The sequence below is a fragment of the Aedes albopictus genome, chromosome 3 (genome assembly GCF_035046485.1).
Source record: "Aedes albopictus strain Foshan chromosome 3, AalbF5, whole genome shotgun sequence".
NCBI classification, from domain to species: Eukaryota; Metazoa; Arthropoda; class Insecta; order Diptera; family Culicidae; genus Aedes; species Aedes albopictus.
The window spans coordinates 175729920-175757665 of NC_085138.1; the positions used below are offsets into that span (position 1 = coordinate 175729920).

A 27746-nucleotide genomic window follows, 5' to 3' on the forward strand; every position below is an offset into this window, starting at 1 on the left:
GAAGGAAAGATTCATGGTTAAAAAACAGTAGCTCCAACTTTAACAATTATTTTAATAGCATAAAAGGAGAAAACAACAAAAAATATGGCCATTCGGCAAAATAACTTTTTGATTAAATGACATTCGACCCAACGGCCTTCAGTCGAATGCCCTAACACCATTGATATTAAGATTCTACAACAGTAGCCGGAGCGCCATTAGCCATAATACCAAAGCTCAAATATGTTAATCTAACATATTACAATTACCGTGAGAAGGGAATATATTGGTTAGAAATGGCGCAAATAAACTAAGAAGTTCATCCAGAAAGAGCAGCTGATGATTAAAAGAAGGAAAAAAAACTATGCTGGAATTATTAGAATTAATTTCCTCAAGAACAAGCTTTTTAAGCATTTGATCAAGTGATATTCGGCCTAATGGTAAAGACTTTCGGGCAGTGACAGTCAGGCTAATGGTATAGGTGAAACCGGCACTTGAGTTATTATTTCTGTGTATTTTACTCGTTGCTTCCGAAACGTTATTGTTTATGATATTCGATTGACTTAAGTGTGTGATCAACAATTCCGGGTAGTTATGCTGTTTGGCACAAAAATTATTATTTAAAGAGATCATGTTATTGTTATTGTCAAGAATAAGCCTAAAAAAAATTACTTTCAATTGAAAGCAGGGAATCTTTGAAAAATATAAGTAAAGCCAAAAATTCCATATCAGTAAAAGCTGGGAAGAACATCCTATGTGTTGAAGAAAGGAAAATCTTTGATGAGTATGGATCAAATTCCGTCAAAATAATATTTGATCAATTAAATCCACATCATGATCAATTTCTCCATTGACAAATTTGTGGAAATGTACTAATTGAAAAAATAAGCTGTTGTGCGCAATAAAATATTTGAATAACATAAAAGATTTATTGTATTGTAAAGTTTGAAAGGTTTGATTTCACATCATTTGTTTGCTTCAGAGTGATTTGCCCTTCTTCAAACTACAGGCTTTTCTTTAAAAGTTACTCTAAAATCATTTCTTGTTTGCTCTTACATCAGTTCCGATAATTTATTTAACTTTGGCATGTAAATCTGAATAAAAATAAAATTTCACATTTTTACAATCGTTATTGTGGGCTAATCGATCCCAAACAAATCAAGAACACGATTTATTTTTCAATTAGATTTTTTTAAATTATCATTAGATTGGTAACACTTCTGGATTGAGAACTATGAAAAATTTCTGGGAAATGGTGCTTTCTGGGGAATGGTACATTCTGGCAAATGGTTTTCTGGGAAATGGTTCTTTCTGGCAAACGGTTTTCTGGGAAATGGTATTTTCTGGCAAATGTCTTTCTGGCCAATGGCATTCTGGCGAATGGTTTTCTGGCAAATATCGCACAATCGGGATGTGCCAATCATCTCGATACAAGTTTAAATGATATTTTCTTGATTTTTTTACATTTTAGCAGCTGCTGAACTGCGTGAATGCTCGTCCCAGTACAAAACTCGCTGAGGGGTGATTCGGCAAATCGCTACCTTACAAACTTCAAATTAATTTTCAATTACATATCGTGCACTAAATTATGAAAATCTGTATTTCGGGATTATGTAGGAAATTCTAATTGTAGAAATTGTTAATCAAGGGAAATCATCTAAAGAATCCTGAAATGATGTATTCGTTGAAAACATCTATGAACGCTTCGTAATGGAATATTCTTAAATGCCGATGAATACGGTTTATGGCTTTACGTTAGCTGGTCAATCAAGAAGACTATGGCTGATTCAGAGTGAGTTTTAGCTAGTGATACCTAGATGTTGGCATTTTTACCAATTTTCCACAATAAAGGCACAACTCTATTGCAGGAAACCGACGATATTGTTTGATGGTTTCCGGTACACAATAAGAAAAGAGATAAAGCTATTTTCATCTCTATGGAATGTACCAGGCAAATTCATTCTTCTCTATTATACAGAAAAAAAAAACAAGTTCAAAAAAGACTACTGTTTTTTATACACTCGAACTTTCATTTAGGTAACGAGTCAGTTCATTGGATTTCAAGGTTGCAAAGAAGTTTGAGAAGGGGAAGTGGCTTGCAGATGCAAAGGGAAGGGGGGTAAAGGCTTTCAGATGTAAAAGGGGGATGGTCAGAGGGATTTCAAAGGAATTTTTAGAAGGGGGGGTCAGAGGCGTTTCCAAGCGTATCAGGGCGTTTCAGGAGGTTTCAGAGGGCTTTTAGGGGGCTTCATATGCTCTCAGGTGTTCCAAAACGTTTCAAGGCGTTACAGGGCGTTTCTGGGCGTTTTAGGAGGTTTCAGAGATATTTTAATAAAAGCTTAGAGGCTTTCATGAGCGTTTCACATGGATTTCATTTGTGTTTCAGAGGTGTTTCAAGGCGTTTCAGGAAGTTTCAGAGAGATTTTGTGGAGCTTCAGGAATTCTCAGGTGAATTTCACGGAGGTTTCATGGGGGTTTCAGAGGCGTTTCAAAGCGTTTCAAGATGTTCCAATGCGTTTCAGGGCGTTTCATGGCCTTTCAGGAGGTTTCAGGAGGTTTAAGGGTGCCTTCAGAGGGTCGCAGGTGAATTTCACGGTGGTTAAATTGGGGTTTTAGTGGCATTTCAAAGCGTTTTAAGGCGCTTTAATGCTTTTCAGGGCGTTCCAGGAGGTTAAATGGGAAGCTTAAGGGGGCTTCAGAGGCTCGCAGGAGAATTTCACAGAGATTTCATGGGGGTTTCAGAGGCGTTTCAAATCGTTTCAATACGTTTCAAGGCGTTTCAGGGCATTTCAAAAGGTTTCGTATGAATTTGAGAAGGCCTAAAACGCTCGCAGGTGATTTTCACGGAGGTTTCCTGAGGGTTTCAATGCGTTTCAAAGCGTTTCAATGCGTTCAGAGCGTTTCAAGAGGTTTCACAGGGATTTCATGGGGGCTTCAGAGGCTCTCAGGTGAATTTCACGGAGGTATCAGTTTCAACGCGTTTCAAGGCGTTTCAATACGTTTCAGGGCGTTTCAAGAGTTTTCACAGGGGTTTTAGGGGGCTTCAGTGTCTCTCAGGTGAATTTCATGGAGGGTTTAAATTGGGTTTTAAGGCGTTTCAATGCGTCTCAAGGCTTTTTATGGCGTTTTAGGGCGTTTTAATGCGTTTGAGGGCGTCCCAGGAGGTTTCAGGAGAGTGATAGGGGGCTTCAGAGGCTCTCAGGTGAATTTCACGTAGGTTTCATAGGGGTTTCAGAGGTGTTTCAAAGTGTTTCAAGGCGTGTCAAAGCGTTTTAGGACATTTCAGAAGGTTTCAAATTGGTTTCAGGGGGCTTCAGAGGCTCTCAGTGTATTTTACCGTGGTTTATAGGATTTTTAAAGGCATTCCAGAGCGTTTCAAAGCGTTTCAAAACATTTAGAGGGTTTTCATTGCGTTTCAGTGTCTTTCAGGAGGTTTTAGGATGGTTTTGGGGGGCTTCAGAGCACGTAGCCACAGTGCTGAGGGTGACGGGTTCGGTCCAGGATCTTTTCGTAAAGGAAATGTCCTTGACTTCCTTGGGCATAGAGTGTCTTCGTGCCTGCCACTCGATATACACATGCAAAATGGTCATTGGCAGAGGAAGCTCTCAGTTAAAAACTGTGGAAGTGCTTCATAGAACACTAAGCTGAGAAGCAGGCTTTGTCCCAGTGAGGACGTTAAGCCAAGAAGAGGAGAGGAGCCACAAGAGGCTGTGTAAGCATGAATTTCATTAATAATGCTCCAAACGATCACTGATTGCACTTGTGGATCAGGTGGCCTTAACTCCAGGGAGTTCTTGGATATTCCTATTCAATCATAGAACCCACCACTTGATAAAACATAGATGCCTGGGGCTGTGTGAGTATAAACCTCATTCTTAATGCTCTTAGATACAACTAGTAGCCCTCGTAGATTCGAAAACCTATACTCAAGAGAATTCTTGGAGACCCTTAAAGATTCTTCGAACTCAAAACTTAATAGATTATAGTTATCTGAGGTTGTGTGAGTATGAACCTTAGTCGTCAATCTATTAGAGACAATCAAATACGTTAGTAGATCAGTTGACCTATACTCAAGGAAGTTCTTGGAGAACCTCAAGCTGACAATTAACTCACCACTTGATAGCACATAGCTACATGAGGCTGTGTAAGCATGAATTTCATTTATAATGCTCCAATAGATCACTGATTACACTTGTAGATCAGATGGCCTTAACTCCAGGGAGCTCTCGGATATTCCTATTCAATCATAGAACTCACCACTTGATAGAACATAGATACAATCGGAACCCGCTCGTTGAGCCACAACCTCCACCCAACCATTCGATTCGCTAGTTGGGTGAAGAGACAGCAGCACAAGGAGCGTGTGCGTTGTTTTTTTAATCATGTTTAGGTTGGAAGTAAAAAGTAAAATTTTTGAATTTGTTTAACATTTAGAGCAAAAGTGATACGTTTTGCAAGATACATATATGGCCAATACGAAAAATAATTATTTTAACCCATTTCGGTGAAGTGAAAATATAGATGTTTATGAAACCACCCAGACCAAAGTGCAAGCACAAAACGCTTTCTATGATCGACAAAATAAAGATGGCCGGTGTTTTGCATTTGTTTCGAAGTAATTGTACATATTGTTTTTTTTTTTAAGGAATATGAAATAGAAATTCTTATTGACTTATCGATCCATGACGCCTTAGCAATCCATGACGACTTTTCGCGATGGGTGTGACAGCCAAAACTGTAAACACAGTGTGAGTGCAACATAACAAAGTTTCGTCAAGTGTCGTCGGTGCTTAACAAAATCCTCTATGTTCAACTATCATCCCGATCATCGGATGTCAAAAATACATGGTAAACAAAAAAAAATCAGCTGATCGCATCTGTCTCATCGATTACCTTATTATCAGTAAAGTTTAAGAACCCGGATTTTGACCAACCAAAAACTCATTAGTTCGCCCCTCGGAATTACAAATTGGTTGTCACTTTCAGTTTGACATTGAATTATGACATCAAGGTGCTTTTTAGTTGGCTGACAGCTCAACTAACGGAGGCCCAACTAAAAAGCCACCCAACTATTAAACCCCTAAACCGGCGGGTCATGACTGTACCTGGGGCTGTGCGAGTATAAACCTCATGCTTAATTCCGTTAGATACAACTAGCAGCGCTCGTAGATACGATGACCTATACTCAAGGAAGCTCTTGGAGAACCTTAAAGAATCATTGGTAGATCCGATGACCTACACGCAAGGAAGTTCTTGGGAACAACGAACTCACCACTTGACAACACATAACAACATGAGGTTGTGTAAGCATAAATTCCATTCATAATGCTCCAATAGATCACTGATAACGCTTATAGATCAGATGGCCTGAACTCCAAGGAGATCTCGGATAATCTTAAACTTTTACCCCTTAAACATTCCGTGAAAGTCCCTTAACTCTTAATTCTGCTTTTTCCCCCGTAAACTAACTTTATTTCCAACTGCTCTGAACATAATCAAATTCTATTTAGGTAACGTTAGCTAAATAGAGGGACCTAAATAGATTTTACCTAAATGGATCCTACCCAAATGGAGCTTTCAGTGTATCTCTTATTGTTTTGAGTAGAGTCATCTATATTAGAGCAATATTGCAAAACTTCCTCGAGTAAAATCAATAAAAATTGCTTTCTTCATTTCATCTCTCAGAAAGCAAACTTATTCCGCAATAGATCCAGCAGACAGCACAGTAAAGACACTTGGCAAACAATATTGCTTAAGAGAAATCCCGGCAGCAAAACTATCTTTCCAACTGTCCTAGCTTGATGAAATAAGCTGACGCGATAGCGACACTGAAAAAAAAAATCACTCACTGTTAATATTCAATTTAATTAAAAATTTCTCCCGGCGAAGTGTCAGTTTATGTCCGTATAATATTTATTGACAAAATTTCCTCGCCGATGCACACTCTTGCCAGACGGGGAAAACCAAAGCGAACCCAAAACTCTTGCTTCCGTTTTGGCCTCAGTCCGGGCGGACCAGGTTCCGCCAAAACTCCTGCTCCGGACGGACAGCTTGCTTGTTGCGGGTCGACACGGTGGCCATCCGGGTACGAGTGCGCTTTTAATTTATTCCAACAAATAAATGGTTTCATTATGAAATTTTCATTTCACTTTTTATTGCTGTTTCGTTTTTCGTCGAAGCCCTTCTTGCCAACAACGGCGCGGCGTCGTGCCGCTGCTGTTCCGTTTTCCAGGCAGTAAGTACCACCACACTAGTGGGCCACGGCTATGGGAGCACCAAGAAGAGATCCATCCATCGTTTTCGTTTGCCAATCTTCTCAAAGTTCTTGCTTTTTTCGACGTGGAACTGAAGGAAAATGATTCAAAATGAGCCTTCTCCATTGGAGTAAGAGATTCTGAGTTCGATTACTTAATCCAGGATCTTTTAGTTTTTGAAATTTGCTTACGTTCATTGAGCATTGAAAATCTTCGAGTTTGTCAAATGACATATGAAAGCGAAAATGGTCAAAATGGCAATGGAAAACTGTTGAAATTCTGCTGAGAAGCAGGTTTCTTCTCATTGGGAATATTACGCCAAGAATAAAAAAAAAGAAGATACAGATTACCTTTACTAGTTAACGCAGAAAACGGCATTTTGAGACATTTATTAGTAAATGTGTTAGCGCAGATTTAGAACAGCCCAAAATAAAAACAGGTGAATTTTTTCATAAAACTTTATAAGTGCGTATTGTAGCACTATCCCCTATTCCCTTCCAAACAAAGACGTCAAATAGCAGTCGATGGGGAGAAGTAAGTCGTGTACCTGGTTGTTGGTACTCAGGAGTGGGGAATGGGTTCCAGAGCAAAATTTCACTCTAATTATGTTTACTTTTGCGGCTACCAGAAATGTTGCAAAACACTGACAAGCTTACAATCAAAATACAGGACCGCGGCAACTCGCAGCATTTTGTTCCTAGGAATACAAAGTGGTATTATTCAACTTGGAGGAGCTTGTGGTTGATTGTTGTATTTACTTTGTGGCAAGCAACATTTTGACTTTGTTTCAATTGACAAGTGGGTACTGCAGCGCATCACGAATAAATTACAATCAAGTTTTTGAGGCCTGAAATGAATTTCAGTTATTAGTCTACACCAGAGAATACCCCTGTTTTTTTTATCGATTCACATTTTACGAAGCACTGTTTACTTCTAGTTATGTTGCGAGACTCAGTGGTTTCCAATTTTTGTTCACGGACCATAATAATTTTTCATGAACCAAACGTTAATACGTTTAGAAGTGAATATGTTTTCCGGATTTCTTCTCTCAAGCAAGAGTAACTTCAATACAGATATGTTGCAAATATCAGTGGTTTTCAATGTATGGTCACGGACGACGCAAATTTTTCAAGAACCGAAAGTGTGAAAACGAAATACCATTTCAAGGATTCTCAGGGAGCTCCAGGGGGTAGCAGGATCATTTCAGAAAGTTTCAGGGGATTTCAGGTGTGTTCAGGGATTCTCAGGGGGCTTTAGGGAGATCTCAAGAGGCCTCATATACGCTTAAGGACGAGGGGCATCTGAATGGCTAAAATTAGATCAAAGTGGCTTATGAACAGACCCATACTAGATTACTATGTAATACACCAAATAGACCTCAGCTTGGACACCACTAAATTTTGTAACACCGCTTTATTGTAAGAAGTGATCTTGATGACTCCTAAGGCTTTCGGCTGTATATAAATTAGCATGTGCCGCAACCCCAGATTGGGAACCACAGTTTTCTTAATCTGAAAAAAACCTTTTTCACTTTCTCATCACTTTAGATTGAGAAACACGCGTGGCCCGTGACCCCGGATTGGAAACCCATGAGGTTTACAAAACCAGTATACTGTAATAAGTACTACTTGAGACGCAGAAGCTTATAAAAACATTCACACTTCCTCCTCGGACTTTCGGTTCTGGCGACATCAGCATGGACTGTGATCCCAGTTTGAGAACCACTAATTTCCACTTTAATGTAATAATTGCTTTTTTAGACGCAGAATCTGAAAACTATTTAAACTTTTTCATAGTACTCTAGATTTTTGAGAAATTGGCATGGCCCATGACCATGCCAATTTCTCAAGCTTTACCTCTGAGCTTTACAACACCACCTAATTGCAATTAGTGCTCCTAGAGTTCCAGGATCCAAAACGCATTCACATTTTCCTAATAGTTTCGATGCTTGCAAAATTAGCATAACCCGTAAATCAAGCATGGTAACCACTGAGCTTTGCAACACCAATTTATTGTATTAAGCGCTCCTTGAGACACAAAAACTTCAAACATTCTCATCGTCTCCTCGTACTTTCGGTTCTTACGAAATCAGCATAGCCCGTGACCGCAGCTTGGGAACCACTGAACTTTGCAACGCCACTAAACTGTGGTAAATGCTTCTTGAGACGCAGAATCTGAAAACCTTTTTCACTTCACTGGTCTCCACTTGGGAACCACTGATCTGTGCAGTACTACTTTATTACCGTACAAGTAAGGTATATGCTCCTTGAGACGCAGAATCCCAAAAAAAACTCACCCTCTCCTAGAACCTTCGGATCTTGAGAAGTTCGCGCGGCTCGTCACTCAAGATTGGGAACCACTAAATATTGCAACACTGCTGGTGGTAGTGCTCCTTGAGACCTTGTACCCGTAGTAGGCACAACTTTTACTGACGATGAGTCTTCGTATTGCACGTCAGCAAGGAGCCGAGATAAACGAATTCCTCCGCCACATCTCGCTCAGTTTCACCTACCAGCATAGAGTGGGTCATCGTTTGTATGGAAAAATGAAAAATTCAATGGTGTATCATCAGATCAAAGCTTTTTTGATCCCATTTTAAGACCTAAATATGTGTGCAAAATTTGGGCACGATCGGTTATGTCTACGTTTTTCGCATCTTGTTTGAAGTTTGTATGGGATTTTACATAGGAAAACACACTTTTTTGCATTTCTCTCATGACAAGCTCGAATTTGTCTAAAAACATGTAACCGATAATGTAAAAACATAGCCTAGGGTGTCCTCAAAAACTTTGTCGAAGACCGCGAAGTGATCTGATGCTTACGAAAAAAGTTATAGCGTTTGCATTGCTTGCCGAAACAGCATGATTTTGTTGCTATTGTTATTCCTTTCCATGTTAAAACATAAACACATGCATGCGGTTCGTTGGTTATAACTATTTCCACAAGCATCGGATCGCTTTGTGGTCTTCAACATAGTTTTTCAGAACATCCAAGGCTATCGGTTAAAATGTTTCAGACAAACTTTTTCAACTTATGAGAAAAATGCAAAAGAGTATGTTTTCCCATACAAAATCCCATACGTACAAATTTCAAATGCAATGCGCAAAGTGTAGACGCAACCGATCGTGCTCAAATTTTGCACAGATACTCAGGACCTGAAACGGAACCAAAAAAGCTTTGATCTGAGAAAACAGTTCCGATGACCCACGCTAAGTGTTGTACTCGTCATCAAGACGGACGAGTCTTAGTACTCGGAAGTCTTGAAGCCGATATCAAGCTCGTATATCTTGGAGCCGGCGTACGCAGTATTGAATGTACTCAAATAGGCATTTAGATCCTCAAGTTCAAGCGCATCAAAACCTCCAAGGACGCTGCCTTCAAATGTTTGGCGAGAGTAATCTTTGGTGAGGGTGATGAAGTCAAAAACCTGGACGGATCCTGAACGTGGTAGAGCTTGCCATGGCAACAGTGAAAGATGCAGGTGGCTACAGCAGCCGCTCAACAACAGGTAACATTGTCTCCAGCTACCGTTAAGATAGGGAAGTTTAAGATGGATTGGTCGGTATGTCGTCGCTTCCGGAGGTTTGCTTCAAATGTCTTTAATGGACCGGGACACAAGTCAAGGGACTGCAAAGGCCCTAACAGGAGCCAATTTTGTAGGCAATGTGGAGGTGAAGACCATAATGTGATGGCTGCACAAACCCTCTGGACCCTTGGAGTTTTCGAACGGAAGGTGTTGCGTACCATCTACGGCGGAGTGCAGATGGAAGACGGGACTTGGAGAAGGCGAATGAACCACGAGCTGCATCAGCTGCTGGGAGAACCAACCATCGTCCATACCGCGAAAATCGGGAGGCTACGGTGGGCGGGTCACGTCATCAGGATGTCGGATAGCAACCCGACTAAAATGATTCTCGAGAGTCATCCGACCGGTACAAGAAGACGTGGAGCGCAGCGAACTAGGTGGGTCGACCAAGTGGAGGACGATCTGCGGACCCTACGCAGAGTGCGGAACTGGAGACAAACAGCCATGGACCGAGTGGGATGGAGGCGGCTACTATGTACAGCAGAGGCCACCCCGGCCTTAGCCTGACCGGTAAGGTAAGTAAGCACAAACCCTCTCAAGAACTTGATTTGTTCCGGGAAATCAGCAAATCAAGCACACGATTCCCGGCCTTCAAAAGAGCCACAACTGACAAGTCACAATGCAGATAACGCAGCTGAACCTGAAAAACTGTAGCACAGCCTTGCGTACCTAGCGCCGGAATGGTGCGGAGTCGATCATCGACGTTACTTTTTGTAGTTCTGGCTTAACAATAGCGTGCACTGCATCAACGGGATGAACTTTAGTTTAGATGAACCTAAAGAGTAGCTATTTCAAAGGCTTTTGAGATGGGGTGATCTGTTATGCAGAAATGTCTGGACAATGAAGTTCTCCCAGAGGTTTGAAAGCACCAGATCCTGGCCCTGATACCAAAGGCGTTGAAACCATCCGGAGACCTGTCGGCACATAGACCAATATGCGTACTGATTATTGCCGGGAAGGTGCTCGAGAAGATCATCCTCATTATCCTCAAAAGACTTTTGAGGCACGCCGAGGGTGTAGATGGTCTTTTCAGTAAGTAGTTCGGCTTTCGGAGGGGGAGGTCGTGTAGATGCAATCTTGCCCGTTACAAAGACCGCCGGAACAGCTCTCCAGCGTAAAGGAGAGAAATTCGGTACTGTGCAGTAGTGACCCTGGGCTACTTGTACAGGATTCGCGGACGGAGGCTACTTCAAGAATCGAATACCAGTATTCGAGCCAGAGGTGGATTGGATGTGCTTTCACATAATCTCATGAGTTCCACAAGATTCCATTCAGCGTCTTGTACAGGGGATAGACAAAATGATCGGAGCAGGCAAAATTTTCCCTTCCCAAAAAAAATTCGAATAGCTGTAACTTTTCGAAAAGTGCATCAAATATTCTCAAATTTCCACTGTAAGTTCATCAATTATTTGCGTATCAGTGGATAAAATTTGAAAAAGATCGAACTATTGTGCACAAAGTTATAAAGATTCTAAAAAAAGCTCTAATTATCCGATAGCCAACTTTGAGCTGTTATATCTCCGGATTCAATGAACCGAATGCAATGAAATTTTGACCATTTATGACTTATATAATGAGCATTGAAAAACTTTTTACATAACTTAAAATTCTTAACACGGAAGAAAATTATAACGATTAGATTATTTTTCTAATAAAACACCAAATTTTCTTAAATTTCAACATCGTTTCAAAATTCAAGATACTAATTATAGTTTATTTAAATTCCCTCTGATTGTCTTGAATACAGATATATTTTCAAAAGAAAGTAAGAACATGGGCGGCAATTTATTGAAAAAGTAATGGGATGCATATTAAAAATAGACCAATTTACTAAAAAATCATAAAGTAAATGAAACCGCTATAACTTTTTCACTCTTTAATAATTTCAAGTTAAGTCAAACGTTTTTCAGAGCTCATTATATAAGTCATAAATGGACAAAATTTCATTACATTCAGTTCATTGAATCCGGAGATATAACAGCTCAAAGTTGGCTATCGGATAGTTCCTTTTTCTATAATGCTTATAACTTAGTGCAGAATAGCCCGATCTTTTCCAAATTTTGTCCACTGATACGCAAATAGTTGATCAACTTACAGTAAAAAACTGAGAATATTCGATGCGCTTTTCGAAAAGTTACAGCTAATTGGACATTTTTTCAAAAGTGAAAATTTTGCCTGTCCCGATAGTTTTGTCTGTCCCTTGTATATTATGGAATGTCGTGTAGGACAAGGTATTGCGGTAAAAGTTCTCGGTGGGTGTGGCCATCCTTGGATTCGCTAATGATAAGTATTGCGCTGGATGTCTACGGTGAATCCGTCGAAGAATTGGAATTGACTGTAGAAAATCTGGAATAGTCTTACCACAAAACTAAGGTTGGGGTTGTTAGCAACCGGAAGTCGTAGCAGCAAACGGTGGCTTATGTAGGCGATTGCACTTCGAAGTGCCCCGTCAAACACTTCGGAGTGATGATCGAGGATTAGCTTACCTTTGGTAGTCAGAAGGATTTAGATGTTGTAGGTTTTTACAAACAAAATAAGCGCTGAATGGTAGAACAGAGTGGCACAAAGATAACTTCCAAAAACTTTTGCAACTTTTTGCCATACTTAACCAATTGTTTCATTCGATTGGATAATGCGATGTTTCCACATATTTCAATCACCCACCATCAATACCGGAAAGGAGGTCAAAAGCCGCCTGCATCGATTGGCTCACACTGTCTGTTTATATGAAAATTCATCAGTCTCATTTGATTGCCCAGCCCGGGTACCGCTGTACCCATGCAAGTGCAAATCAGTCCACTGGGTTGCATTGTTTACGATCATCGACGTCAGGCTGCAAATCTTGCGATGCGAAACTTTAATTAAGCGAATCGTGCTCGAACCGGTTGATAGGTGGCAACAGTTGTTTCAAATGTAGTGTTGTTCTGTAAGGGTTCATCTATGGAGAACGTCACACGTGAAGGGAGTTCAGTAGCAGTGAATAATCTGCATGAACAACTTATAAACTTAAAAATATTAACGTCACGTGACGTATTGAATGGACGGCCCCTCTGTCTTGGCTTGACAAAGTCGCATCAGGGAATTTTTGTGACCCGTGTCATACACATGCGATAGAAGAAGTTTAATTGATTCAATTTCTAGTTTCAGACAATCGACGCGTTGAAGAGTGATGATAATGTTAGTGCTATGAGCTTGAATAGTTTTCGCGGAATAGTACATACTACTAAGAAGCTATAAGTAAAACGTAATACTTATTTCTGGAAAACGAACTAAATGGTCGACGTGTTTTTCGAATAAGTGTAATCACTTTTAATTCCGCCCTATTTTGGTTATCCTTTGACAGATACGCGCATTTCGACTACCACTTTTAATTTTCCTCAGTGTCAGTTATCCACTTCGAAGTGGTAGCCGCCAGTTAAATTGACCCGGCGCGCGACTGTTCATATTTTTCTACGCCACCGAATAATATTTCCCACGCCGAAGGCAAAACGACTATTTTTTTTCTCGTCAGCACTTTACGAACTTTTTGTTCAGACCTAATAGTCTATTTTACGAAACGACAACAGTGTTGATATTGATATTAACACTCACGGGCTTGGGCGCAACCTCCTGTCAAATTTTCATTCATGAAATGAGCGATCAGCTGATTCGAAACGTCTCGTAAAATGGCTCATAGCTAAAAATAGTGGTAATTTGTATATTTTTTCTTGTTAATGATTGACGCATTATGAGATTTTCTTATAAATCTTTTGCAATATTTTTATGATATCTGGTAATAATTTCTTACTGTAATTCCTTGAAGATCCTTTACAAAATTCATCGCTTATATTGTTTTTCCAAAAGTACTAAGCGAGTTTTTTATAATTCTTAACGTATTATTTTAGGATATAGGTATATATTTTAAGAGATATTTATGGTAATCTACGTACGACATTGTTGCAGGATTTCCGTCGATATTCTTGATTTCCCTCGGCATATTCCAGCCTAAACTTCAGTTAGCCAAATTATGGATACGAATCGCTTATCCGATGACGAATAATTCGATTCCTGATTTTTTGTATGAGACCTCAAAAGTTTTTGTATGGGGTTGTCATACTTTGCTGAACCCTCTCCCTCCCCAAAGCGTAAAGTAATTTATGGACGTAATTCCTTCAGAAATAACTCCATGAATTCTTGTATAAAGTAACCCAAGATTTTTTTCAGGAGTATCTTTTTTATGAATTCTGTCAACGATTCTTCAATAAATTTCTTCAAGGCTTCTTTCGATCATTTCCCCTATAATTTCTTCAGTTTTTTATGAGTTTTTCCTTCCATGGAATCTATCAAAAACTTGTAGTTACGTAGCCAGGGGGAGGGGATTTCGAGCTATGCCTGTTGTTGTGGTGAATTCTGTGAAACTGGCAACACTGTATGAATCAGAAGAATAGATAGATAGAAGAGTGAGTCTGTGGTTGGAGGTTTGATCCTTTCGTAGAAATGGAAATCTACACTAGAATGTAAGTAATTGAAATCGTAAATGTATAATAGATTTATAAATAAATAATCATTTTAGCATTGAAGCTGCTTAACTAAAAAGCTGCTTTCAATAGGTGTGATTATTCCGAAGAAAGGTGATCCCCTCAACACCTGTGGAACAAATTTTCAGTTTGAAATACTTTCTAACTAAAAAAAATTCGCGATAGCACTGATATACATGGCTGCATTATTCGTTGCTGTTTACGTAATGTGATTATTAAATTTAAAAAATGTTCCATAAGACATCGAAAATCAGCCCCAAATTTAGTCCTTACTGGAAGAATCTTACGTAAGTTTTAAAGATTAACATGTTGTCCCGCATTAAGGCAAAATATATCTGGTCACTTTACCCCAGGGGTTCTTTCAAAATTTTCTCCTGGGATCTCTTCAGATGTCAGGGGTTCCAGAAATTCTTGCAGCGATTTCTTCAAAAAATCTTCAAAGGATTCCTTCAGTAATGCGTACAGATATTTTTTTTTCACGAACTCTTCCAGAGATTTCTTCAGGAATTTCTCCAAGGATTCTTTTGAAAATAATCGCAGAAATGTCTTTAGAAATTCCTTCAGAAGTTCAAACATGTTTTTTTTTCGGTGATTCCTGCAGAGATTTCTGCAGAAATTCATACAGAGAATTCTTCAGAAGTTGCTCCAGGTGTTCTTCCGAGTATTTCCCCAGAAATTTCACCAGGATTTAAACCAAGTATACCTATAGGAATTTTTACTCGGATTCGATAATAAATTCTGAAATTTCATCAGAAATTATTCCTAGACAATTCTACAGAAATTCCTTTGGAAAATTCTCATGAGCATTTCTAGAAATCTTTGCAGGAGTTTTAGTGTTTCCACAGACATTCCTCCAGGGATTACTTAATAAAAACTTCTCGAATTTCTTCGGAAATTGTTGCAGAATATCCTCCATATATTTCTGTAAGGGATTTCTTCAGGATTTTTTCTAAATGTATATTATAAATTCTTATAGGAATTCCACCAAGGGTGTTACCAGATATTCCTTCAGGAAATTCTTAAGTAACTTCTTCTAGAATTCCTAAAGGAATTTTCCTGGGATTGTTTCAAATATACCTCCAAGATTTTTTTTTAATATCTCCAAAAATTCGTTTAAGGCTTGCATTAGAAATTCCTTCATGGATTCCTTCTAAAACTGCTTCAGGAATCTCCTCAGAAATATCTTAATACATTTTCCATGGATTTATATTTTTAAATTCATCTAGATTGCTTTTTAATTTCAGCGTTTTTTCTCCTAGGGTTCCTCCAGGGGAATCCCATGAAAATTTTGTCAGGGGTAACTGAAGAAATCTCTATAAGGCTTCTTTTTGGAATTTCTCTTGTGGTTCCTCCAGAAATATCTCCTGAGATTCCTTCGGTGATATCTCTAGAAATTCTTTCAGATTTTACAGAAGTATTTTATGAAATTACATGCTGGAGAAATTATTCAAGAATTTTCTAAAAGAATTTCCAAAGAGTTCCCTGAAGAGATATATTTAAAAAAAAGTCCACAGCAGTTCGTGCAATTGCAGTCAAAGGTACTGGAAGAAATCATGAACAAATCTTTCAATAAATTTCTAAAGGGATTCCTGGAGGAAGTTCTGAAGCAAATATTGGCAGGACTCTTGGGATATTTCTTGAATCTGATTTAATCCTTAGATCATAGACGATTTTTTGGAGGAAAATGTAGCATTAGAAATTTAACCTTCCGTAACTCGCGCGGTTGACTACCTGCGTCAGCACCACGCCAATGCTGAGTACAAAAAGCGAGATTTTTTCAACGTGTTGTATACAAAATACAATAGCTCGATCGCTCGAGGGTTAAACAAATCGGGAAGAATTCTTGGAGAAATTACTAAAAAAAAGTCTAGAAAATTAAAAGATCTGCAGTAATTTAAAGAAAAAAATCTTGGTGTATTTCTAAAAGGGCTTTTGACAAATATGATGGAATAATCTCAAAATTAATTCTTGAAGAATCCTTGACATAATTTTTGAAGGAATCCCTAAAGAAAGGTTTCAAGAGAAGTAAGTACATGATGTAACTCCAGGAATATCTGATAATCTTCTGGAAAACTCCCCGGGAGGAGCTTTTGAAAGAGTCTCCTGAGATTTTAGCCCAGTTTCTTGTTTGAAAGGAATCGCTCAAGAAACTTCTTGGCCGATTCCTGGCAGAAACTTTCCACGGTGACTGCCATTTGAACTGTCATTTCTTCGCAACTGCGTACTGTGATCGAAGAAAAACAGTTTCTTGGACGATTCAGGCAAGGAATTTCCCATGCATCAAGATAGGCCGAAAAATTCCTTCTGAACTGCAAACAGCCCTTTTTCTAGAGGAATTCCTGAAGAAATGTCTTGGAGAATCCCAGAAGAATTTCTCAAAAGAATCTGGAGGAATTTACAGAGAAATTCTCCAGAAACTCCAACCAAATTTCAGAAAGCCTTCCTACAAAAATAAGGAGGAATTTTAGGATGAATACCCAGAGGATTCTTTGGAGAATTTCCTGCAAGAATCTCTTGAGAAATCATTGAAATAATAACTGGAGCTATCTTTGAGCAATTTAGCAATTCTCGAAAATACATTTTAAAAACTTCATGCCAATTGCGCCACCGCCACCGCCGCCACTGCGGACTTAAACTACTATATACGGCGCCGCCGGTGAAATGTGCTGCGGCGCACACGTCTAGCTTAGAGGGTTTGAAAAGTCGGTACTTTGAGGTCAAACTTTGACGCTTTGTTTTAAATATCTTCGGAGGTTATAAAATTCCGTTCTCTGGTACCTGAAACAACATCTTCAATAAATTTCAATTAATGTCCAATTGATAAAAATGTGCATTTTTGACTTTTTGAATCGTTCTTCAGAGACGCATTGGAAAAGGGTTCCTCAAAAAAAGTCCTTTTTTTTCAATTTTAAAAATTGCTCTGAAATGCGAAGAATTTTTTTTTTTTAAAGAATTTTTCTACATCATGAGCATTTTGGTAGAGAATATATTAGCGCATAAATAAGGAAAAAGTGTTCCTACAGTTTTCGCAATTTCAAATTTTTAGGAAGTGTACAAACTTTTAAAAACACAAGTGAAATCTTCAAGATAAAAGGTTAAATAATTATTTTTAGAAAATCAGAACTGCCATCCGTTTTATCAAAGATTTACAAAGTATCTCCAAAAATAAAGTTATGTTTAGTTCAAATAGACTATTTTTAAGGATGTTGTGAACATTTATAGTTAAATTCCGAAATGTATTCGTTAACTACTATTGAAAAATTTATCTGATTTTGAGTTGTGCATTTATTGCAGAACGGTTCTTTGTGAGATGAAAAGTTACGTAGTTCTTCATCATTTCTCCATCAAAATCTCAAAAATGACAAAAAATTTGAGTTGTGTCCCAATTGCAGGAAACCGACGATCATCAGAATGCTTTAGTCACCATAATGCAACCATATGTCACATTTTGTGTAATGGACAGTGGATTTTGACTACAGACTCTGCGTACATGTGATCAGTTTTATTAATTCCAACAACAAATTTGTAAAGCTACCCCATAAAATTATTAAGTAGTTTGAATTTTCGCTTCTGAAAGTCCAAAATGCCAAATTTGAATTTTCAGATTCGACTTCATTTTTGTATGGATGGACCACCCAGATGGATGTCCAATAAAATATTCAACATTGAAAGAGTATTCATCCCTGTAAGGCCGTCATAACACCGTCTACGATCCAATAATTTCAACCCATTGATGGATAATTTCTCGTACAGTGCCTCAGAACTTTCAATTAAGCCTCTTGGGCGACATTTAAAATCGTTTGTTTGTTTTCAACCAAATTTGGAATCCTTCTACAAATTACTCATCATCCAAATATGAACACACCAGCCATCAAGATACATATCGCAGTCTCCGCACAGCCATACGTTTCAGAATTCATATCCCGCAATGACAGGGCACAGATAAAAGAACATACGGGGTCGTGCCCGGAAAAAAATGAAGAAAACGAAGCAACACAATAATGAAGATAAACATCATTTCTCTTACAGCTGCACAGAATGGCAGCGTTCCTTGCCTCTTTCCTTCGCCCGGTTGTGATGTTTGCCTTCTAAAGTCAACAGCGATTATGTGTATTCATGAGTATATCCTCATTCTGGGCCGGTTTTCTGCAATGACGATTCTCTGTCCCAAACACGCTGCGTGGTCTTGTAGTCTGAATACATTGCATCTGATGGTCACATTAGGATTCATCTGGTGAAAGCGCACATTAACGCTAAGTTCATCCACCCGTGCTATCATTTCCACACGACGAACCTTAGGACGTTTCGTATACACTCACTGGATAATGGGTGATAAGTTGCATATTATTATTCCGATCCAACCATCGCATCGCATCGTCGTCGTCGCCGTCATTCACCGACCGTCTACGGCGGCCAACGCAATCATATTCACACAATTGTCGACTACAACGGACTACACACAATTTTAATGTCGCCATTTGGTCCCATAAGCCATGGTGTTAATTGCTACAATTGATTGCACTGCTCGGTTGGATCACGATCAACGAAGGAAAAGGAATCCATCAAAATCATTCAGCCATGATGATCACAATTGGCAATATTTCACGATACACATCCGGCCGGTATCTGGAAATCGCCTGGCACTGGCGACGCAGTGGCGTGCGTCAGGGAGAGCAGCGCACTTAGTGTATGCATAGATGCGTTGGTTATGTTTACCTTGGAGCCTTGCAATTTACATGTTGCGGATTATAATTTGTAGAGCACGCATAAAGTGGTCTTAGGGCAACGGTTTTCAAACTATATGTCACAGGTTGATTATCTGTGGGTTATTAATTAGTAAAACGTACGCCAATCAAGTACTTTTGAAATGCACGAGTAAAAAATGGTTCCATGTTCTCTATACACTTATTTCAACCACGTGCAGAGTCTCGACTCTTGAGGCAGCGTTGCCGGATGAGGTCGAGCTTCATGAGGCCCTCTCGACTACTCCTAGAGTACATTTAAAGCAGTAATTAGCGACGCAGCCGAGAGCACCGTCGGGTGAATCGATCGGATTCGATGGAACGATTGAGTCAATGAGGAATGTAAAGTAATCTTGAGGGTGAACAACACAGCGTGATCGTTCATGCTGCAGCATGGGACACGGCAGAATGTGGAACGTTACAAACGGAGGCAGAAGCAGCAAAGAAGAAAGAAGAAAAAAAAAACGTCGCCTGGAAGAATCGGAGTGCGAGAAATCGGAATTGCTGGGCCGTTCTCAAGAACCACGGAAGTTCAACCAGGGGCCGTTCATATATCACGTGGACAACTTTGAGGGGGGAGGGGGTTCATAGAAAGTCCATGCTTGTCCACGAGGAGGGGAGTAGGGGTTTACAAAATGTCCACGTGGACAATTTCATTCTACAACTTCCATAAAAAAATCTGAGTTATCAAAATGACAATTAATGAAACATTTCAAACCAATTTATATCAGAAGTTACCGTAGTATTAAGTATTTGTGATTTTAAGGTTTTTAGTCATCATGAAATCCTATATGCACTAAAGATATTTAGTAGTTGCGTAAAAACGGCTATCTCAGTCTTAATTTACGACGATTTATTTTATTCTACGATATTTAGTAGTTTCTGTTAGATTCTATTGAAACTTTACAAGCGTTTTGCCTTTCTCGTACACCAAGGTGTACCGAAAGGCTATATGTTCACTCCAAAAACGAAAATTTGATAGAGCCTCCGGAGGGGTCAAGTCTTATATACCAATCGACTCAGCTCGACGAATTGAGGTGACGTCTGTGTGTGTGTATGTGTGTGTGTGTGTGTGTGTGTGTATGTGTGTGTGTATGTGTGTGTACAAAAAAACTCACATCACTTTTTGGCAGTAAACCTCATCCGATTTCAATGACCGATGGTTCATTCGACGCGGAATCTGGTCCCATCGTTTCCTATTGAAAATGGTACGGATTGGTTCAGCCGTTCCGGAGATATGGCCATTTAGGTGTTCCGGAACGGTACCCCAGGAAGGGACCAGATATGAAAATGCATCAAACCTATGCATGCGATACATCAAACTACGGCATTTTCGATAACCTGATGAGCGGTAAGCAGAAAAATTGTCTAAGACCATATCTGAACCGGTAGTGAACCGGTTCTAGTCGTCCCGCTGGAAGTGGCCAAATATACAAGTGAACCAAACCCATGCATGTGACACATCAAACCACGACATTTTCGATAACCTGATGAGCGGTAAGCAGAAAAATAGTCTCAGATCATTTCTGAACCGGTAGTGTTCCGAAACCGGTTCTAGGCGTCCCGCTGGAAGTGGCCAAATATACAATTGAACCAAACCCATGCATGCGGCACATCAAACCACGGCATTTTAGATGACCTGATGGACAATGAGCAGGAAAATCAACTCAAACCATATCTGAACCGGTAGTGTTCCGGAACCGGTTCTAGTCGTCCCACTGGAAGTGGCCAAATATACAAGTGAACCAAACCCATGCATGTGACACATCAAACCACGGCATTTTCGATAACCTGATGAGCGGTAAGCAGAAAAATAGTCTCAGATCATATCTGAACCGGTAGTGATCCGAAACCGGTTCTAGGCGTCCCGCTGGAAGTGGCCAAATATACAATTGAACCAAACCCATACATGCGACACATCAAACCACGGCATTTTCGATGATCTGATGGACAATAAGCAGGAAAACCATCTCAGATCATATCTGAACCAGTAGTGTTCCGGAACCCGTTCCAGGGTTCCCACCGAAGTGGTTAAATCTGAAAGAGAAACAAACCCGTACATGCGTCACATCAAATAGCGGCTTTTTAGATTAGTTTTGAGTGGCCGGAAGAGGCCAAATGTAAAAGTGAACCAAATCCAGGCATGTGACACATCAAATCGTGGCTTTTGCGATAACCTGATGAACAGTTAGCTAGAAAATAGCCTTACGTCACTGGTAGTGGTCCGAAATTGGTTCAAAGAGTCCCGTCGAAATTGTCAAACCCTGCATGTGACACCTTCAATTTGCAGCGTTTTTGGTTAACCGAAGAGCAGTTAACAAGACAATAATGTTAGACCATATTTGGTTCAGCCGGTAGTTACCCGGAATCAGATCCGGGTAGTAAAATGTGAAATTTAACCAAACCCATGGATGCGGTACATCAAATCACGACCAGTCTTGTAAACATTCGACACTTTTTACTACCTTCATTTCGTTGCCGCAGTCGGGTGTCAGTCGGCTTTGTTACATTCGTGCGCTATCGTTACCTCTTACCTACACACAACACGAGCAGTAGAACGAAGACTGATCACGACTTATCGACAACCTGATGGAAAAATAGGGTCAGACCACATTAGATTCCCGGTAGTGTTGCGGGTTCAGCTGTGGCTTCGAAAGTGGTTAGAAGTAAAAGTGAAGCAAATCCATTCATGTGATATATCAAATCGCGGTGATTAGGTAAAGGTAAATAAATAGCAATAAAATATTCTCAGACCATAATTGGGACAACCGGTAGTGTCATGGTCCATGACTCATGGAATCAGATCCGGCTATCCCACCGGAAATTACCAAGTATAAAAATGAACCAAACCCATACATACGACACATCAGATCGCAGATTTTTTGATAATCTAATGAACGGTTAGCAAGAAAATAGCCTTAGATCAAATTAGAGACTAGCTGTTGTGCAGCAGAACCAACGTTCATGTGAAAAATTTAATCGTGGCTTTGTTTAATGGACTGATAAACATTAGGTATGAACAACAGTGACGAATAGGTCTAAGTTCTCATATATGAGAACAAAATATAGACAAAACTAAAGCGATCTCATCAAATTGTACCATTTCAGATTCCTAAGGTGTAAAGTTATAGCAGGATTGGTCAACGTTGAATGGAAAAATAAGAATTTGATCGCGTAAACAGAAGATGGTGGCTGTTTTAAGGAATTTTGAGCTCTAAAACTATGTAAAATAAGTGTATTTGGTATGGAAAATTTGTTTGGAGTCCACCAGAGCGGTCCAAAGTCCAAGATAATGGCCAAGTATTCAAGTTAGTGCCTATTTTAAAGGATTTTTAATTCTTGCATTATGGGCATATTTTGTATGAAAATATGTCCAGAATTCAAAATTTGTAATCAGAAAACCCAAGTTGTGCGCTGTTTCACAAGGTCTGCAATATGACTATAGTTTGAATGGGGAAGAATGCCGGTCTTCGTCTAAAACTGGTAACCAGAAAATCATAAACGACATGCCAAAATTCATTACGGCGACTATTTTATGTAATTTTAGGTGCAGAGTCCAAAAATGAATACCAGAACATCCAAGATGGTGTCTCGATGTTCAAGATGGCGGTTGGTTTAGTTGGGGTAGATATCCGGAGTCATAAAATGATGACCGGAAAATCTAAAATGACGTTTCAAAATTTTGCAGCTTCATGACACTTGTTTGGTTTGAGTTTTGGATCGTTGTCTTATATTTTCTGAAAATTGGATGTTATGCTAATATAAAATGAATCCATATTGAGTAGATTTAGCAAGCAGTTTTCATTTTGTATTTATGTCAATGTCATCTACATGTCGCTCGAGTTTTGTTGAAAGGGTATTTTAAAGCACGAGAAAGGCACCATCACCGCTAGGTGGATTAATTAGGGTTTTTTAATGTTTTATCTTGCTATTAGAGTTTAGTGATATAACGAAGTCTTAATAATTTTGTTTACATACTGCATGCAATTTAACATTTTTTTATATTTTTAAACAGCTATTTTGCCAAGATCTAAGCAATAAGAATATTTCATTCCCAAGATTCTGAAAATGTTTTGCCGGAAGTCACCTGATTCCATATAGAAACATTTGCAATTTTACCAAATAAAAAAAAGAACTTGAAATATGCATCTGTAATTTCAGATTCTGACAGATCTTTTAATGTCACAAATTACTAGGCCCCAATGGACTTTGGAATAGCAATTCCAAAATTCGAGTTTTCTGACAGTTTTTAAGTAGTATTAAAAAACAGAGGCAATGCAACAATTGTGAACAATTTTGAACAAAAAAAATATTTTTTTCAGTTTTTTTCTCTGTTTACGTGGCACTAAGGGAGGGGGTGGGGGTTAGCGAAATGTCCACGCTTGTCGACGGGGAGGGGAGATGGGGTCAAAAATCAAGATTTTTCTATCCACGTGGTATATGGACGGCCCCCCAGAAGCTTAACGCATCCAGCAAATGCTTTGTGCCGCGAGCCTAAATGTGCAGAGATAAAGACGGAGGATTCTTGACTGACTAATATGAGGTGATCGAAAAGTCGCAACAGCACTTCGACGAACACCTTAATTATGCAGAGAATACATGCAATGATAACTAAGGCAGGGGAAAAAATAACTACATCAGCACGACAGATAAAGGAAACCTAGCAACTTCCTCGTTGAGTGAAATTGCCATTCAACAGCTCGAAAACAATATTCCATCTGGTAAGGATAGTATTGCAGCTGAACTCATTAAGATAGACCCGGAAAAGTTGGCCAACCTTTTAGAATGAGAGTTTTTCACCCCAAAAATTATGAAAATTGATCAATATTTCGAAAAGTTATGACTAAATGTTGGTTCTTGATCAAAAAATTTTAATTGACGATGGCACTTTCAACGTATGGATTGGAATTATAATGAATTCGAATTCTGTTTTTTATTTTGGGGCGTAACTAGGTATGTTTTGAAGATGCTTTGGCATGTATAACTTTTTGCAAAAAAGATTTGGGAATCATATTTTACACATAGTGGGGCAAAGGTTCGAATTGTGGGGCAAGAGTTCGATTCATGTGGCAACCTCAGGTAAAAACCTAAATTTCTTCAAAATGTGCATTTTATCACTAAAAAATTAAGAAAAAAATGAGGTAATTCTATCGAAGTTATAAAAATTTGCGGTTTTATCTGGATTTGGCGAAATACCACTAATTATTGGTGTAGTTAATTTAATCATAATCTGAAAAAAAATCAGATCGAAATTTTAAATGTATTCCACATCAAACATCAGATGTTAATTTGTTTCAGGTATTCTTATGACTAAAGTGTCAAAATATTGTGTTTCAGTTAGCTAAACTCGACATTCACTAGACTCAAACTTTTGCCCTAGCGGTGGGACAAGAGTTCGAATTGAATCACCAAACGGTATTCATTTATTTTTTCCTGCTTTGGTTTTTTGATAAACGTTGAATTTTTAACTGCCTCACATTACTCTAAATGACCATTAGATTCAGTGAATGATTGAGAACGAACGGTGCGCTGAAAATGTACTGATCAATTCTACTAGAATTACAGATTGTCTAGCTAGCTTAGTGGAAATGTGACAAAAAGGAGACAGTCCATAAAATGAAATGAACTCCCGAGCAAAGGCGAATAACAAAATGATAACAAGTTCTGTTACCCGGTTATCATTTGTTTGATAATTGAGTTTGTTATTATTTAGGTTGAACTTAGAGCCAACATAACAAAAATGACAACCCAAATTTACTTCCCGAATACCAACATGGTAAGAAGTTAAGTTATCATTGAGTTTAAGTTGATAACACATTGTGTTATACCATATTTTGTTCAACATTGCATTTAGTTATCGACATGAAAAAATACAGCGGATTGATAACTGGTTTTGTTATCAATTAGTTATCATTCAGAGCTTAGTTATCATTCTTGATTTTGTGGATTTCAGTTTTTTATTTTTCTAATTTTTATTTCTGTACATCCCTACACTTTTATGTTTTTCCTGGAAGCTTATTTGGTTTACCGATTTTTTGAAACGAAAACACTTTTTCGTTCACTTTTGACAACTGATGAGTGAAATTAAGTGATCTTCTTGTAGGATGCGCCTCAAAGATTCCCAATTTTCAAAGGCCGAAAAGGCCATAGGCTAGAAGAAAATAGGATAATGCTGCTTTTTTCTTGAATGTTATCAAGATTTTCGCTATTTTCAGTATTTGAGATTGTTAATATGCTTTTTTGTTTTTCCATATTCTGAAAAAAATATCTATTTGTACCGACATTTCGAGCTCTCTTAGCAGAATACCCTCATCCGAAGCTGATTTCTCTTGTTTATCTTAACCATTTACCATGATGTTGCTTGAGAATGTTCCTACTATTTTAGTTTTTTTTTTCAATGAGAAAAGCTTAATCAATATGCTTCCAAAATTCTAGTGAAAATTTCTTCCTAAAAATTCCTAAACATTCTTACTGGGGAATGTCTTGAGAGTACTTTCGATGATTTTCTATGCATTTATTCCTTAAGAAATTTAGGAAGTTATCTAGGAATTTATTCCGAAGTTTCTCGAAGGAAACTCCTAATATGTCTCTAAGCACAAGAGGTTGCTTCATAAATGTCTGCTAGAATTCCCCTAGAAAATCTTTCATGAAATTCTTCATAAGTTCTTCCAGAAAGCCATTAATTTGAAATTCCTTCAGAAATGTCTAAGGGTATTCCGTTGGAAAATCTGAGAATGATTTTATATAAAATTTCTCCAAATTCTTTTGAAAGCCTTCCACGGATTTCTTTACAAATTTCTTGGATTTCTTCATAAGACCTTCTTAGGGATTTTTTAGAATATTCTAAAGAAATTCCTTAAGCAATTTTTGCAGGGATTCCTTCAAACATTCGTCCAAAAATTCATCCTTTAAGAGTTTCTTCACGAACTACTCCAGCAATTCCTGCAAGTATTACTATATGAATTCCATTGGAAGTTCTTGTTGAAATATCTCCTGGATTTTCATATGCACCGAATATTACAGCAGAATACACTTAAAAATTCCTGCATAATTTCATTTAGTAATTCCAGCAGGAATTCTTTCAAAGATTCCAACAAAAATTAAAATAAATTTCTTTAGAAATTCCTGCTAAAATTTATCCATATCCATGGTTTGTCTAATGATTACTGAAAATTTTCTTACAGATCTTCAGGGAAATACTTTTACTAAACTTCAGAAGAAATCTTTGGTGGTAAAACCAATTAAACTAATCACTGAAAATTTATTAAATAGATCGTTTGAAATTTTCTGAAATTAAGTAAATTAAGTATTTTTTGAAATCTGTTAAACAAATAAAAAACAGAACAAGAGAAAAAATACTTTTAGAAAGATATTTTCAAGACATTTATGAATCATTTGGTAAGGATTCTGAAATGTCATTTCGAATGGTTGTGCTGGTCTTAGTCAGAAATTCATTTCTTCAAAACATCAAAATCGAATTAAAAAAGAAACTGCGAAAAAAATGAATAACTTTAAACTTTTGCACTGGAGCGGACCTGGTGTGATGGTTAGAACTCTTGACTATCACGCCGTGGACCTGGGATCGAATCCCACTCCCGACAAACTCACAAAATGTGAGTTCTTCCTTTGGAAGGGAAGTAAAGTGTGGGTCCCGAGATGAACTAGTTTAGGGCTAAAAATTTCGTTAATACAGATAAAAAAAAACTTTTGCAAATTAACAATATCCAATTGTCGTGGGGCGTCAATCTGGATGCTTACCAAGGGCGCCATGAGACCATGCTACGGATCTGCCTCTATTGCAAAGAACCAACGATATCTGTCTGAGTGTGCATTTACTTCCCAACATTTCGCTGAAGTCTAAGTTGTAATCATTTCGCCAGAACTTGATCACGCTGGTACCACATTTCCAAGAAGTTCCAGTGTACGCTACTGTTAACTCTTCAAATTATCATTATAGATTCATCGCCGGATCCCTTCGATGGCGGGACATTCCCCGAATACTAAATACCACCGGTGATTGCGATCATAAATATTTAAGCGCCCAAAGAGTCCCATTATACAAAAATAGTCAACTCACCACCGTAGCACGGCGGCAGCTCATCCGGTGTCGCCGTTCGTCCCAGGCACCAGTGGCGGGAATTCTTCCAGGTCGCACCGCGTTGGACATGCCGAAACTCGGACAGATACCGTGCGATCGGCTCCCGCAGCAGCGTGATGTAGAAGTACCGCCGCTTGGCCGTTTCGCCCTCGTTCTTGTCCAGCTCGGAGTCCACACATCCGGTCAGTTCGGTCCAGTCAGCATGCAGGCCACACTTCCAACCGGTCGAGTACCGCGAAAACAGCCAATTCTCGTTGCGGTGCGGTCGGAAGCAGTAGCACCGTTTCTTCTTTCGCTGACAAGTGCACGGTCGCTGGAAGGCAAGAAGGAAAAAATGGGAACATTGAATTTATATTGTTTACAATTTTCTGAGCATTCAAATAACCCATTCATTCAGCAAACTCGGAAAGGGCGTACCGAGTGCACATCGCAAGCTATAACAATAAATGCATAATTTAAGCTTATTGCTTGTTTTTGGTCATATCGAGGGAAAGAAAATGATGAAACAGACGATAAATGCCATCGGATTGGCTTTTTTTAGAGGCCGTCCGGTTGTTCGTCGTATTCATT

The 27746-nt window shown here is 38.8% G+C and overlaps 1 protein-coding gene across 1 annotated transcript in view; it reads right to left on the reverse strand.

Moving 5' to 3' along the window:
- LOC109398937 (heparan-sulfate 6-O-sulfotransferase 2) overlaps positions 1-27746 on the reverse strand; it is a 69854-nt gene that overhangs the window by 17913 nt on the left and 24195 nt on the right. Inside the window, exon 3 of the mRNA XM_019671395.3 lies at positions 27156-27489. Within this exon, the coding sequence (XP_019526940.2) occupies positions 27156-27489 (334 nt within the window). The remainder of the gene's footprint in view (positions 1-27155; positions 27490-27746) is intronic.